This window comes from Ascaphus truei, chromosome 11 (assembly GCF_040206685.1).
Source record: "Ascaphus truei isolate aAscTru1 chromosome 11, aAscTru1.hap1, whole genome shotgun sequence".
Lineage (NCBI taxonomy): Eukaryota > Metazoa > Chordata > Amphibia > Anura > Ascaphidae > Ascaphus > Ascaphus truei.
The window spans coordinates 11301954-11315953 of record NC_134493.1 but is presented as its reverse complement, the minus strand read 5'-3'; the positions used below and the strand labels follow the sequence as shown (position 1 = coordinate 11315953).

General features: G+C 39.8%; 1 protein-coding gene across 6 annotated transcripts in view; it reads left to right on the top strand.

Annotated features, from left to right (window-relative positions):
* The window catches only part of NPRL3 (NPR3 like, GATOR1 complex subunit), a 374812-nt gene extending 361292 nt beyond the window's left edge, over positions 1-13520 (top strand). For 5 of the 6 annotated variants that reach the window (XM_075565267.1, XM_075565265.1, XM_075565264.1 and 2 more), the window contains 3 exons: positions 2945-3134; positions 4294-4486; positions 11761-13520. In XM_075565267.1, the coding sequence (XP_075421382.1) occupies positions 2945-3134; positions 4294-4486; positions 11761-11926 (549 nt within the window). In that variant the 3' untranslated portion in view covers positions 11927-13520. Of the gene's footprint in view, positions 1-2944; positions 3135-4293; positions 4487-9816; positions 10007-11760 lie in introns of all 6 variants that reach the window. The other variant, XR_012787349.1, reaches the window with a different exon arrangement.
* Positions 13521-14000: the final 480 nt, after the last annotated feature.

Below are 14000 nucleotides of genomic sequence, written 5' to 3'. Positions count from 1 at the left end.
GAAATTCTACTGGTGGGGTGCAAAGATTTTGTTTTGTATATAAATCAATGTGCAACATATTTGCTATTTTAATCTATTTATTATTTCACACATAAGAATAAACTACTATTTCAACTTAAAATACGAAGTCTGTTATTTTAGGGTTATAAAAACATAAAAATAAACTGGAGAGTGGATGCAGGATGGAGCGACACCAAGAAAGGGGCAATGGGCATAGACATGGGGCAGAGTTCAGGAGAGATACGGAAGTGGCAGTGGGCAGAGACAGAAGGGCAGGAGGAAGAGGGGCAGTGGTTGCATGAGTGAGAGACACATAGAGGTTGTGGATGCAAGAGAGCAGTGGTCAGAGGGACAGTGGCTGCATGAGAGGGATCAGAGAGGACTGTGGGTGCTGGAGAGAGGGTCAGTGGGTGCTGGAGAGGGGTTTAGTGGGTGCAAGAGAGGGTTCAGAGAGAGGGCAGTGGATGCTGGAGAGGGGTTAACTGGGTGCAGAAGAGGGGGCAGTAGGCAGAGTGGGGCAGTGGGCACAGAGAGAGATGGGGGTAGATAGTGCCAGTCCTACCTTCGAGGGAACGATTACGGAAGGTCATATAGCAGGCAGCCTCTGCAGTGAATGGCTGCTGCCTGCCATGTGACCTACTTGGGGTTGTATACTGTAGGGATTCTGGGACTTGTGGTCCTGCTGCCTTTCTAAGATGTTGCATTACATTAGGAGCTGGACTGCAACTCCCCGTAGAGGTGGGAAGAGACCTCCCACATGCCGTCTTCCTCCTCTGCCACGCTACTCCAATTTCAAATTCTTGGGGGGTGCAAATACACCCTTGAAACCCCCCTGGTTGCACTACTGCATTTGTGCTTGCATAGATCTAATTTGCAGTGTTGAACAAAGCCCTTAATCAGAAGCTGTAACAGGCAAAGTGAACACATACAGTACACCATGATATCCGTGTTCCTTAAACCATTTTACATATTCATATATTTGCATACACTCAAATGTAGCTGCATTGGCATGAAGTTGCTGCAGGAGTTCAGTTCTCACCAGTGAACCATTGATGAACTAGAAACATTGCAAACGCTGCAAAACGATCTATAGATTAACTTGTCAACCTGGATAGTAGAAGACACACTTCAAGAGACAGAAGTGCAGCGACCCAAAGTAATCTTTCAGCTTAGTTTATTCTGTTTTAAGCTAGAAACTATTAAATGAATAAGGCTCTGTCACTGGAGCTCTAGGAGGAAAGTTATGCATTTAATTTACAGAACATCGTTAAGGGGAATAAAAGAAAATGGTTTTATATTCCGTGTTCTTGTTACAGTATGTACAGAGATTTGTATTGTTTTTTTAGGCCTGGATGTTTGCAAAATGTGCTCCTGAATGTTTTCTTACTACTGCATTCTCGGTGCAGGTGACCTTGATGATTAGATTTGCCCTTACAGTTACTTGTGTTTCACATGAATCCACATTGACCCTGATTCAAAAATAATAGTCCGCTTATCGACTATCTTTCTCAACATTTTGGCTCCAGTTTGAAACAGAATGTGGTTTGCTAATGGCGAGACCAAACACTAGTACATAAAGCAATACATTGCAAAGACTTTGGCTCTCCTGCAGTGCTGTGAAGAATAAAATAGTTTATTTTAATTGTATTATTATTTTATATTTGATTTAATATTTTGTATCTTGGATGTATTTAAGTAGATCACAAAAATGTACATGGGAGCATTAGGGATTGTGGTCATCTTGTCTTGGCCAACAATAACTGAGAGAATGATCTGGCAATTTTATTTTAGTCTGTATACAGAACAGTCTCAAAGACTAACGCCCCCTATGTAATATTCAGTTAAGCTGTCTTCCCTGAGCTGGGGAAGATTCTAGCCCCCCTCAGTTTGGTGGAGCTGAACTATTTTACAGCATACGAATAATAACATGGTACTCTTACAGCTACAGATGGTTAGGCCTCGTCAGCCCGGAATACTTCTCCAGTCATATGAGTAGCTCAGTACTTCCAGTGATATGAGTAGCCCAGTACTTCCAGTGATATGAGTAGCCCAGTACTTCCAGTGATATGAGTAGCCCAGTACTTCCAGTGATATGAGTAGCCCAGTACTTCCAGTGATATGAGTAGCCCAGTACTTCCAGTGATATGAGTAGCCCAGTACTTCCAGTGATATGAGTAGCCCAGTATTTCCAGTGATATGAGTAGCCCAGTACTTCCAGTGATATGAGTAGCCCAGTACTTCCAGTGATATGAGTAGCCCAGTATTTCCAGTGATATGAGTAGCCCAGTACTTCCAGTGATATGAGTAGCCCAGTATTTCCAGTGATATGAGTAGCCCAGTACTTCCAGTGATATGAGTAGCCCAGTACTTCCAGTGATATGAGTAGCCCAGTACTTCCAGTGATATGAGTAGCCCAGTACTTCCAGTGATATGAGTAGCCCAGTATTTCCAGTGATATGAGTAGCCCAGTACTTCCAGTGATATGAGTAGCCCAGTACTTCCAGTGATATGAGTAGCCCAGTATTTCCAGTGATATGAGTAGCCCAGTACTTCCAGTGATATGAGTAGCCCAGTATTTCCAGTGATATGAGTAGCCCAGTACTTCCAGTGATATGAGTAGCCCAGTACTTCCAGTGATATGAGTAGCCCAGTACTTCCAGTGATATGAGTAGCCCAGTACTTCCAGTGATATGAGTAGCCCAGTACTTCCAGTGATATGAGTAGCCCAGTATTTCCAGTGAATAGGTTTTGATAAGTTGTAGTTGGTGATGATCTGACGCTCTCTGGGACAATCCAAAATCCGGAGACGGGACCCCATAGTTCAGAGTATATATTTTTAAAGAAAATAGAAAATGTATTAACATTAAAAGTTGACAAACTGTCAGAATGTTTTAATTACTTGGAACCGTTGTTGGATTTCAATCTTTCTGTTTGATGTTTGCAGCCTCACCTCATACAGATGGTTATTTGGATGCTGCAGCATAGGCTCCTTATCCAGCTCCACACGTACGTGTGTCTCCTCGTGCCTCCAAATGAAGATGATATTCGATCTAGAGATGAAGATATGCCCTTTGCTGCCAGGGTTGGAGGGAGAAGTCTCAGCACCCCAAATGCCCTTAGTTTTGGCTCGCCAAGTATGACTTTTTCCTGTTACCAGACTATTTATTAGAATTGTACATGGGGTTTTCAGATGTAGCAAGTGACAGTCTGTGAAGCATATTTCTTAACTGGGTTCTCCAGCACTCACTGCATCTGTACGTGATTGTAGTGTAGATCTGTTGTATTAATACGGGTACTAAAACTTTGAAATGCATGACTTAAGTGTCAGACCCTGACGACCATTGGAGCTTTGCTTCTGGTGATGCCTCGTACCTGTCCTGTCTGAGCTTTGTGCAGCCCTCCTTTGCATAAATATGCAGCAACCAAACGGATAAAGCAAAAACACACGTTTGCAACAGAGAGGAGGGAAAACCTCATGAAGAGACATTTTATTTGTGAATCAAATACATATTAAGGGCCATATTTACTAAGAAGTATTCTGAAGGAAGACACCGCACAGTCCATTGTACTCAATGGTCTTCCAGGTTTCTTCCAGCGATGGGAAGATGGCAGAAGACCAGTGAATTTTTTTAGACACGGCTTCTGTCATTTTACTTAACTATGGGATTAAACTAGCACCATATGTAGGGTTTCTTTATAAAAGTCTCCTGGCTAAGTGTGTAGCCCACTAGTGCAAATGCATATGGGTGTCTTTACTCATATCAGTAACTTCTGTAAATACATTTCTTGGCGTGTGAACATAATATTCTGAAAACGCCTGGTTTTATTCCTTACCACGTGAGTGGGCATCTATAAGAATTTCACGTTTTTAAATTTTTTATTATTAGCACATTTGCACTGTTTATTTTTTATTGTCTGTGAGCTACGGAGAGTTCTTTTGCACTGTAAAGTCCTTTGCTACGGTGTGAATATAAGACTGGTGTTTGATAAATGTTCACAATATTGGCACTTCAATGCTGGATATTCCCACCAATAAAGTAATGGATGGCACTTACAAATTGCAAGTACAGAATGAACATCAACTTCTTTAATTATAGATCGACAAACTATATCTTGACCATCAAGCAACATGGTTCACACATTTTTAATATTTGTACTTGCTTTTCTAAATAAAGTATGTCTCATAGGGTTAAATAAAGGGGATATTTGGCTTTATACAACCTATCACTATTTGTAGGGTTCCTCACACTGTTTCTTTAGTTATTACAAACGTGTATTATCTTTACTTAATAGCCAGTAGTGATGACATGACCTTAACCAGTCCCAGTATGGATAACTCCAGCGCAGAGTTGGTACCAGGGGGAGACTCGCCAATCAACAAAAGAGTGACAGAGACTCTTCTTGCAAGTCTTTCTCAAAATGAGAGGGAAGCCATTCTCAACGTCGCCGCCGCTCAGAATGCAGAAGATCTCCGAATGTTTGCAAGGTGATAAATGAATGTTTTACTTGGGTGAATATTGCATGGTACAGATGTATCTAGGCTTACTGTAGCCAGGAGTCGCCCGATCAACATGAGCACCTGATGTCACGGCGCTCGAGTGCCAGCGTGCTCACTTCTACCGTGGACAAGGTCGTATATGGTCGGTTCACATTCTATGTTCATTGTTTCACAATACTGTACAGTAGGATGTCTATTCTCTCTTCTCTAGTTCTTTCCCCTACTCAATCACTTTTTAAACTTTGCAGGAATAAAATACCGTACACAATGAGCCTAAAACCAACATTATTGTGGCTGCTAAGCCCCTCTCATATAGTAACATTAGTAGACCCAAAAAGAACGTTATTAGAGAAGATTAATATTAACTAAACTTTTTGAAAAATGTCCTAGTGAGGGGCTAAAACATTGACCTTACTTATAAATAGTTTTTCACTTTATTGAAAAGCCCATGTGAGTTGACACGTGTTTTTTTCCTGATAGGAGCCTTTGTAGTCTGCATAGAAAACAGCTCTGTGCTGACAAGTACAGTGGGGAATGTGTGAGTAGGAGTGTGAACACTCTGCAACATACTGGCTTTAATATCACACGGAGGTCACTTTAAAAATAGGTAAAAATGGGGGGACCTTAAAGGGGCAAATCCTCCTAGGACCAAAGTGCGCTAATTTCATGTGTGCATTTTACCCAAATCTGACACCTGTAAGTATTTTTTATTTAGTTTGCAAAATTATACTTGGGAGGGGGTTTGGTTTTCGTCTGGCTCTTTGTGTGATGTCACTGTGTGTTCAGCAAGTGCTTGTACAGTCAAAGTCCCCCCACACCCCCTCTATACCGCCCTTATCTTTATAGCTTCCCTGATGAGAACAGGGTGGGATAAGGGTAAAGAAAACACTTGATTTGAGGATGTGTTTGTCATTTAGGGGCCCCTAAGAAATTCAAATGGTAGAGTATTTAGAATTGCACCTTCTTAAGTGGTGTATTTTTCATTTTGATGAATTATGGGGCTTTTGCAGCTAATAAATTAATTAATACAGCCTTCAGCTTAAAGGATTTGCAAGACTCTGAACAGGAAAGTTTTTTTGTAATAAACCTGTGCATTTTGTATAGCACCCATGTTCTATACTGCACTCAACTTGCTGTTATAATGATTTAGTATTGATATGCAAATATACAGCAGTTGCTTATAATGAGATATTAAAAAGCATCGGTTCTGATACTGATCTCCAAACGGAAGGGTGCCGAAAAAGCCCAGGAGCTTTATTAGGCATAAATATGTTCTGGTGAATATTTTCTACCCTCTGGCGCATGTACAAACACCTTAATTTAGTGCTCCAAGTGCTAAGCTTATGGAAAGTGCCATTCCATATCCTAGCTGTAACTGCGCTGCTAATTCCACTATAAAGCATTTTTAGAGAAATAATCGAGTGGTTGCCTAAGGCAATATTTTTAAGACGGTGTCTTCTAAACAGAGAGGTGGTCTGCCAAACATGTCCTGGAATACCCTTTCTCTGACAGAGGGGCTTGAAAAGCAATGTGCTGCACACCCCTCTGGCAACAAAATGCTTCATCAACATCGTTATTACTGAGGAAATTAACCCAGAATATCAAAACAAATATTTTTTTCATTTAGTGTCTGCGTGTAGGAAATAATGACTGATTACTAGTATCTCCTAAACCAAACTTTTGAAGCTGCGCCCCCCTGTCTTCCCTTCCCCGGCTCTCATGCGCCCCACCCCCCCCCCCCAACTTTGTATTCATGCCAAGTGACACTGCGGGGTCATGTGACGTCGTGACCCGCAGTGAACATTTGACGCGGGTGATGTCACGTAACATGGCCCCTTGCGCCATTTGGCGACGCGTCACACAGCCAGCTGAATCCCGGTAAGTGGAGTGTTGCAGGGGCCTCACGCGATCCCCCGACATTTAATTAAATGCCTGAGGGAAGAACGTGGGGCCTCTGAAAACGCCCACGCCCCCCCCCAGAAAAATCCGCCCGTGCCCCACAGTTTGAGCACCCCTATCCTAAACTGTTTAAAGCCCGACACTGTAATCAATATTTACTACAGAACTTGACCTATAACGCTGGCGTCTTTATTTGATGTGTTTCTAAACTCTTGTTTCCTAGTGGCTGGTAACTGTTTTTCTGTAACTTCTCTTTGGCTTTTACCTTGGACAAGGTTTTTTTTTATTGCCTCTTTTTTTTCTTGTAAGGAAAACATATCCTTGCACAGTAATATGTTAAGTATTGATGTGTGAGTTAGTGTCATGTTTTGTTAAAAGTAAGATATGAACTTAGAAGTTTAGTTATGATTGTGTGAGAGAAACGAGGAACATGGAAACATTGCTTTTTAACTTATTTTTTTTGTCTTCACATTTAAAAAAAGGCTTTTTCCCCCCCTCCCGTTTCTCCATTCGCCTACATGGTTACATAGTTTCATAGTAGATGAGGTTGAAAAAAGACGTGTCCATCAAGTTCAACCTATGTTAAATTTAGACAACAGATACTTTATCCTATATCTATACTTCCTTATTGATCCAGAGGAAGGCAAACAAAAAACCCCAGTGACATATCATCCAATGATATCTCATAATGGGAAAAATAAATTCCTTCCTTGCGCCAAGAATTGGCAATTGGATTAATCCCAGTATCAACATTCTTCCCATGTATACTTATTTGGTATATCCCTGTATATCTTTCCTTTCTAAAAAGATGTTCAACCTTTTTTTGAACAAATCTATTGTATCTGCCATCACAGTCTCCATGGGTAATGAATTCCACATTTTAACTGCCCTTACTGTAAATAACCCTTTCCTTTGTTGCTGGTGAAATTTCCTTTCCTCCAACCTAAAAGGATGACCCTGTGTCCTTTGTACTGCCCGTGGGATGAATAGTTCTTTTGAAAGCTCCTTGTATTGTCCCCGAATATATTTGTATATAGTTATCACATCCCCTCTTAGACGCCTCTTTTCTAATGTAAATAAATCTAATTTAGCTAGCCTCTCCTCATAAGTTAGATTGTCCATCCCCTTTATTAATTTGGTGGCTCTTCTCTGCACTCTTTCTAGTTCCATAATGTATTTTCTTAGGAGTGGTGCCCAAAATGATGGTACTCCATATTCAAGGTGTGGTCTTACTAATGTGCCTTACTAACTCTGTGCCCAGGACATACTTGAAAACGAGAGCTAACTCTCAATGTACTATGTCCTGGTAAAACATTTTTATATATAAAATAAATGCTTTGTAAAGGGGCAGAATTATGTTTACTTCCCTTCCATTCATTGACCATTTAATGCAAGATAAGATCTTGTTTGCCTTTGCAGCTACTGCATGACTTTGGGCACTATTGCTAAGCCTGCTGTCTACAAGCACTCCTAAATCCTTCTCCATCAGCGACTCCCCCAATTTATCCCCATTTAATTTGTAAGTCGCCTGTTTATTCTTATTTCCCAAATGCATAACCTTACATTTATCTGTATTATGCCTCATCCGCCATTTACCTGCCCACGTTTCCAGTCTCTCCAAGTCCTTCTGGAGAGAAATTAAGTCCTGCTCTGATTCTATTACCTCAAACAAATTATTGTCATCAGCAAAGATGGAGACTTTGCTTCTATGCCAACCTCAAGGTCATTAATTAAGAAGTTAAAAAGCAGGGGTCCCAGTACCGAGTCCTGAGGTACTCCACTCACGACCTTAGCCCAACCTGAAAAAGTTCCATTTATGACAACCCTCTGTTGTCTGTCCTTTAACCAGTTTTCATCCAGGTGCATATATTTTTACTGAGTCCAACTGTTTTTTTGATCATTTATTTCAAATGAGACCATGTTATGATCACTGTTAGCCAAATGTTCCAGGACTTGAATATTTATTATTACTTCTACATTGTTTGATATTGCCAAATCCAGTATTGCCCCTCTCCTGGTTGGTTCCTCAATAATTTGGGTCATATAATTGTCTTTAGCACTGCCAAAAACCTGTTTCCTTTTGTTGTAATGCTAATCTCATTGCCCCAGTCTGTCTGGATAATTAAAATCACCCATTGTGCAATCATGACCTAGTTTTGATGCCTTCTCCATTTGCAAAAGTATTATAACTTCCTCAATCTCGCATATATTTGGTGGTTTATAGCATATTCCCACAAACATTTTTTATACTTTTACCTCCACTGCTAATTTCTATCCACAAAGTCTCTACATTTTCATCATTCCCTTCATAAACATCTTCCCTTTAGAATAGGTTTTTGATCCGGTTTAACATAGAAGAGGAGGTGGAGTATGTTTATATTTGCTTGATCCTTCCGAAAAAGGGAATAACCCTCTAAATTAACTGCCTAGTCATGAGTTTCATCCCACCATATTTCAGTAATGCCTATATCATACTGCTCCATTGCAGCTATTAATTCAAGCTCCCGCATTTTATCTGTCAGGCTTCTTGTATTAGCAAGCATGCATTTCAGTTTTTTGGTTTTTTTCAGCCTGTACTATTATCTTATCTGCTCCTTCCTTTCTGCGCCAACTTGGTTTTGTCATTAGAAGTTTTCTAGTATTATCTGTATTTACTATGGGTGTCTCACTGCTTGTCAATCTCGTACTTGCCCCCATTCTACCTCCATACCACCTTGTATCCTCATCTATTCTATTTAGTTCGTTATCTGTTTCATTCCCCACCCCCTCCATCCTAGTTTAAAATCTCCTCCAACCTTTTTAACATTCTCCCCCCTAGCACAGAAGATCCCTCTTCATTGAGGTGCAATCCGTCCCTAGAATATAGATGGCACCTCTCAGAAAGGAAGTCCCAGTGCTCTAAAAACCCAAACCCCTCCTTCCTGCACCACTTTCTTAGCCATGCATTAACCTCCCTAATCTCTGACTGTCTCCCTGCGGTAGCGCATGGCACTGGTAGTATTTCAGAAAATACTATCTTGGAGGTCCTTGCCTTAAGCTTTTGGCTTAGATCCCTGTAATCATTTTTTAGGACCCTCCATCTTTCTCTAACCTTCTGCACCACTAGTTGAAGCAAGGGCCTGCTCAGTGAGCACTAAACCCCTTTCAAGATTGTCAATGTCCCTCAATATTGCAAGTTGCCTCTTTAGATCAGCAATCTCCGACTCAAAAGAGATCACCTGCTCACACTTCTCACAGCGGTATGCTCCTTGGAACAGCTGCTCCAAGTGCACATACATGTGGCAAGATGTGCATTGAGTGGCATTTTCAATCCTGCTCATTGTAGCAACTATTAAGTTTATAAGTGCTAACAATAAACTGTACTTCAATATACAGTGCTATACCTTGTTTAACTCCTTCCTTGTTCAAACTCCTTCTAGATCTAACTGCACACTTAATACAACCAGCACTTGAAATCAACCAGCCACACAGATCAGGACGCAAGCTGAACAGGCTTGCATCTGGTTTCTGATCCAAGCACAGATCAGGATACCTAGCTTCTGATCTTACCAATTCACCATGTACTTTGTGATCTAGTATGAAGATAAAGTAACTTGAATAAGGCTGTCTGTGAGTTTTTAACTGTTTTCCTTCTTGATTGTTCATTGAAATAAAGTAAACAAGGTTATTCCACACTGAGGACATTTAGAAAACAGTCATATTAATAATATTCTAAATCATAAACATAAATAATATTAATACTAATTTTATTAAGGCACCAAGATAACCAACACTAACATAATACTAATATCAAAAATAACACGTACAAATAGTCCAGAAACATAGAATTGATTTTAATATCTATAGTTTCCCAAATTAGCAGGGACTTTTATTTCTGCTGAATTTTACAGGTTTAAATATCTTTGTGTATTTATGGATTCTGTGGCAACATGTAGGATTATTATAAACATTGTCATCTATCTATTCAAAGGTAGTAAGATTAAATGTTGTGTCAAAAAGAAGCCAAAGATTCTTGCATTATTCAAGAGCAGTTACAGCATATTGTCAGTTGGATAAAATGGAACCATTTGTGGACATCTGTTATAATTTATAGCTATGGAAAATCCCATATGCTGAAGTTCTAAATAAGATTATTATTTAAACAAGTGTATTCCCAGAGGAAGAATTCTGGCACACCATCCTAAATTAACTTGCTTAAAAGCAAACCAAACATTACTTTTCCCAAAACAATGTTTCCACCCAACAATTATAAAAATACAATGGTTTAGGCTGCCAAACATCATACAGTTTAAATAGCGTTCCATCTGCTGTGAGCATAAAAAGTTAACCTTTTTTAAGGCAAACAACTTTATATGTTTTTCTAATGCTTCATTGTAATTTAGATTGTATTGTCATACTAGAATGTTTAAAGAAACGGGTAGGAAGCTTAGTGACCTGCCCATTTTTTCTCCTGTGCTTACCCAGAATCCTTATCTGCTGCTTAACCACTGTATGACTTGTGAAAATGGGTGCACTGAAGTTGGTTTGTGTGACCTTTGGAAGACTCATGGGGTCTCTTTAGTTCTCGCACATTGCTATACTGTTTTAAGCTATTTCTCTTTTCTCCTAATAATAAAGTTAAATATATATCTGGGTTACCAGAGGTTCCCTATGATTTTGGTAGTTATCCCCTGGAACCCTCAAATTTATTTTGGACAACTCATTTGATTCCTTTTTGTATCACTGTCTGCAGTGCTGAAGGTTGATACGTGGCATACTACTTTTCAGACCCTAGTACATTTATTTTGGCATGTTTATAATTTCTATTGACTATTTCTGTTAATTTGTATTTACATAGTTACATAGTATGTTACATAGTTACATAATAGATGAGGTTGAAAAAAGACATGCGTTTATCAAGTTCAACCTACGCTAAATTTAGACGACAGATACTTTATCCTATATCCGTACTTACAGTATATTGATCCAGAGGAAGGCAAACAAAAAAACCCCAGTGCAATATCATTCAATGATATCTCAAAAGGGGGAAATGAAATTGATCATGTGACCAGTCCGTCACTAGATACAAATGCTACACTGCTAGAGAGAGGGCAGGACTCAAACAGGGGTGTGCCAGAGCCTGTTTCAGAAGAGGAAGGGGGTGTGACTTTGTAAATGGTTGCTATAGAAACAAAAATGCTTTACAGTATAATACATTAAAAAATTAATTCAGAGTTGTGTTTTTTTATTTTTTAATCAGTTCTATATTATGAGAAAATACTTATAGCATTTGTTTATTTTTTTAAAAAGTAGGATATTGCTTGCTCTGCAGCTTTTAATCTGCAAAATCACATTTCTTATTATTTTGTTTTGTTTTCATGCAGGCTTCTACACTATTTCCGAGGACGACACCATGTGGAAGAGATCATGTACAATGAAAACATGCGCAGGTCGCAACTTTTGATGCTGTTTGACAAATTCCGTAGTGTACTTGTAGTGACAAATCATGAGGATCCTGTTATATCTGTCTTCCAGTCAGTCTTTCATTGATGACACAAGTTTCACATTATTATTTTACTTTCTATTATTGTATATATTTTAATATATTAAAACCTAAGATACGTATGTTTATATAATTACATTCGATATACACGATCGCATTATTGATGTATTCTCATTATGGTTTGCTGATCATTAATATCAGTGAGACACAGGAAAGTATTACGGTAGTAGCTGGTACTTATTTGTGAAGACTGAGACAAAACTGCACTTTTGCGGCTCTTTTTTTTATATATCGGGGTCTCTCCAGCTGCTGACCGCATCGGTCTTATGTTAAGGTACCCCGGCTTGCCAAGCTGTTGCATCCTAAAGTTTGTCCAAAACAACAACCATCAGGAAGTTGTCAGCACACCTGTAGTAGCGACGACCAAAGACTACCTGCTATAGGTTTGCTGGCAGGAAGAAGTGGTTCCGATCTTGGAACAAGACCAATGTCCCCTTAACAGTGTAAACGCAGGCATAAGCATAAAGGGATCCACGTTAAAGTGGGTAGGAAGCGAAAAGTGGCCCCTTTGTATTTCATTACCCAGAATCCCTGCCTGCAATGGAAGCATTTTATGCTGTGTGATAAAGGGGAAAAGCAGGTTTGGGGACCTGCATAAAATGTGAATGTGCTCATAGGTTTTTTCTATCCCTTGTAGAAGAAGGAACTGAAGGAAAGTTCTCTCTGTGTACGACCGTTGCAGTTTTACACATGCAAACTCTGGTTTCATGCCCCACCTCTGTGGTGACTTTGCTTTTTGAGTCAGGAAAAAAACATGTGATTTGATTTAAGGTCACCTATCCATTTTCTTTTCTGGTCTAATTTTAAGTTTAGTTAATGACGAGCCATTTCACAATATGAAATAAGCAATATATACAAATAATTAAAATGCCTGTCATGTCCATTTATGAAAGGTAAGAGAGGTGTTTGTCATATACAATTGTTATTTGACAACAAAGCTCGTAGGGACTGCTTGCTCTGATTCTAACGGTATGGTATATAGCCACAGACTATATTCTTTGTAGTGTTACAACCAATGTACAGGATGTACCCTTCAAACAATACAGAAAGCCACAATATAAAAACATTCTCTAGTAAGCAAATGCCATATATAAAGCATCCAATACATGGAATTATGGGCAGCTCTTAAAAATAAGAATACATAGAACATGGTCAAATAAAAGATACATGAGGAAAAAATGGTACAGTATCTCATCTGCGACTAGATCAATACCATTTATAGGAACTGAAGTTAAAAGTATAATCCTGGGATAAAAAAAAACCTGTAACTTTTTATATAGTCCAAACAAGTGGATGAGGATTGGAGCCATATTTGCTAAGCAGTCTTCTGCCATAAGACACGTTTCATTAGGCCTGATTAAGGGGCCAGGGGGACCTTAGACGTAGTAGTATGTGAGCAATAATGTGCGATTTGTCACCTGTATTATGGAGAACTGCAGGGAACTGTACCAAAACGAAGTTGGAAGTATTTTTTCACTTGTAATATGAATTGTGAGGAAATGTATTTAACTGGATTGAAGCTTTACTTATACCATGAAGGACTGTATTGAATCACATTAAAGCAAGGAATTTTTGATTTGACGGGATCTGATGTTTTTATTTTTTAAGTGAAACTTCTTTCATGGCACTGCCATCCACAAAAATCTCATAGAGAAAAAAAACTGAAAATGGTCCCGAAAATAACTGAAGTGAGTGACTGCGCATGTGCATAAACGTTGCTGGTATTTCGCGCTGCACACATCCATTCACACTACTCGGCGCATGCACAAACCAATCTTTTGTATTCCGGTCATGCGCAGGAGAAACTGCAAATACTATTTCCATACTGAACGCATGCGCACTAGGTCCCATCCACCTCCACATATGCGCGATTCACCGGAAGCACGGTACCGCTGCCTATTACAGGCTTCCCGGGCGCACAGTGCTGCAGCCTGTAACCGTCTCCCCAGGGCGTGAGTTGGGAGCAGGGGCGAGGTCCCGGCCCTAGGACTCCACACACAAACACACCTCGGAGGCCCTGCAGCCGGAACGTGCGGTCCTGCACTGGGCTGGGACTGCACG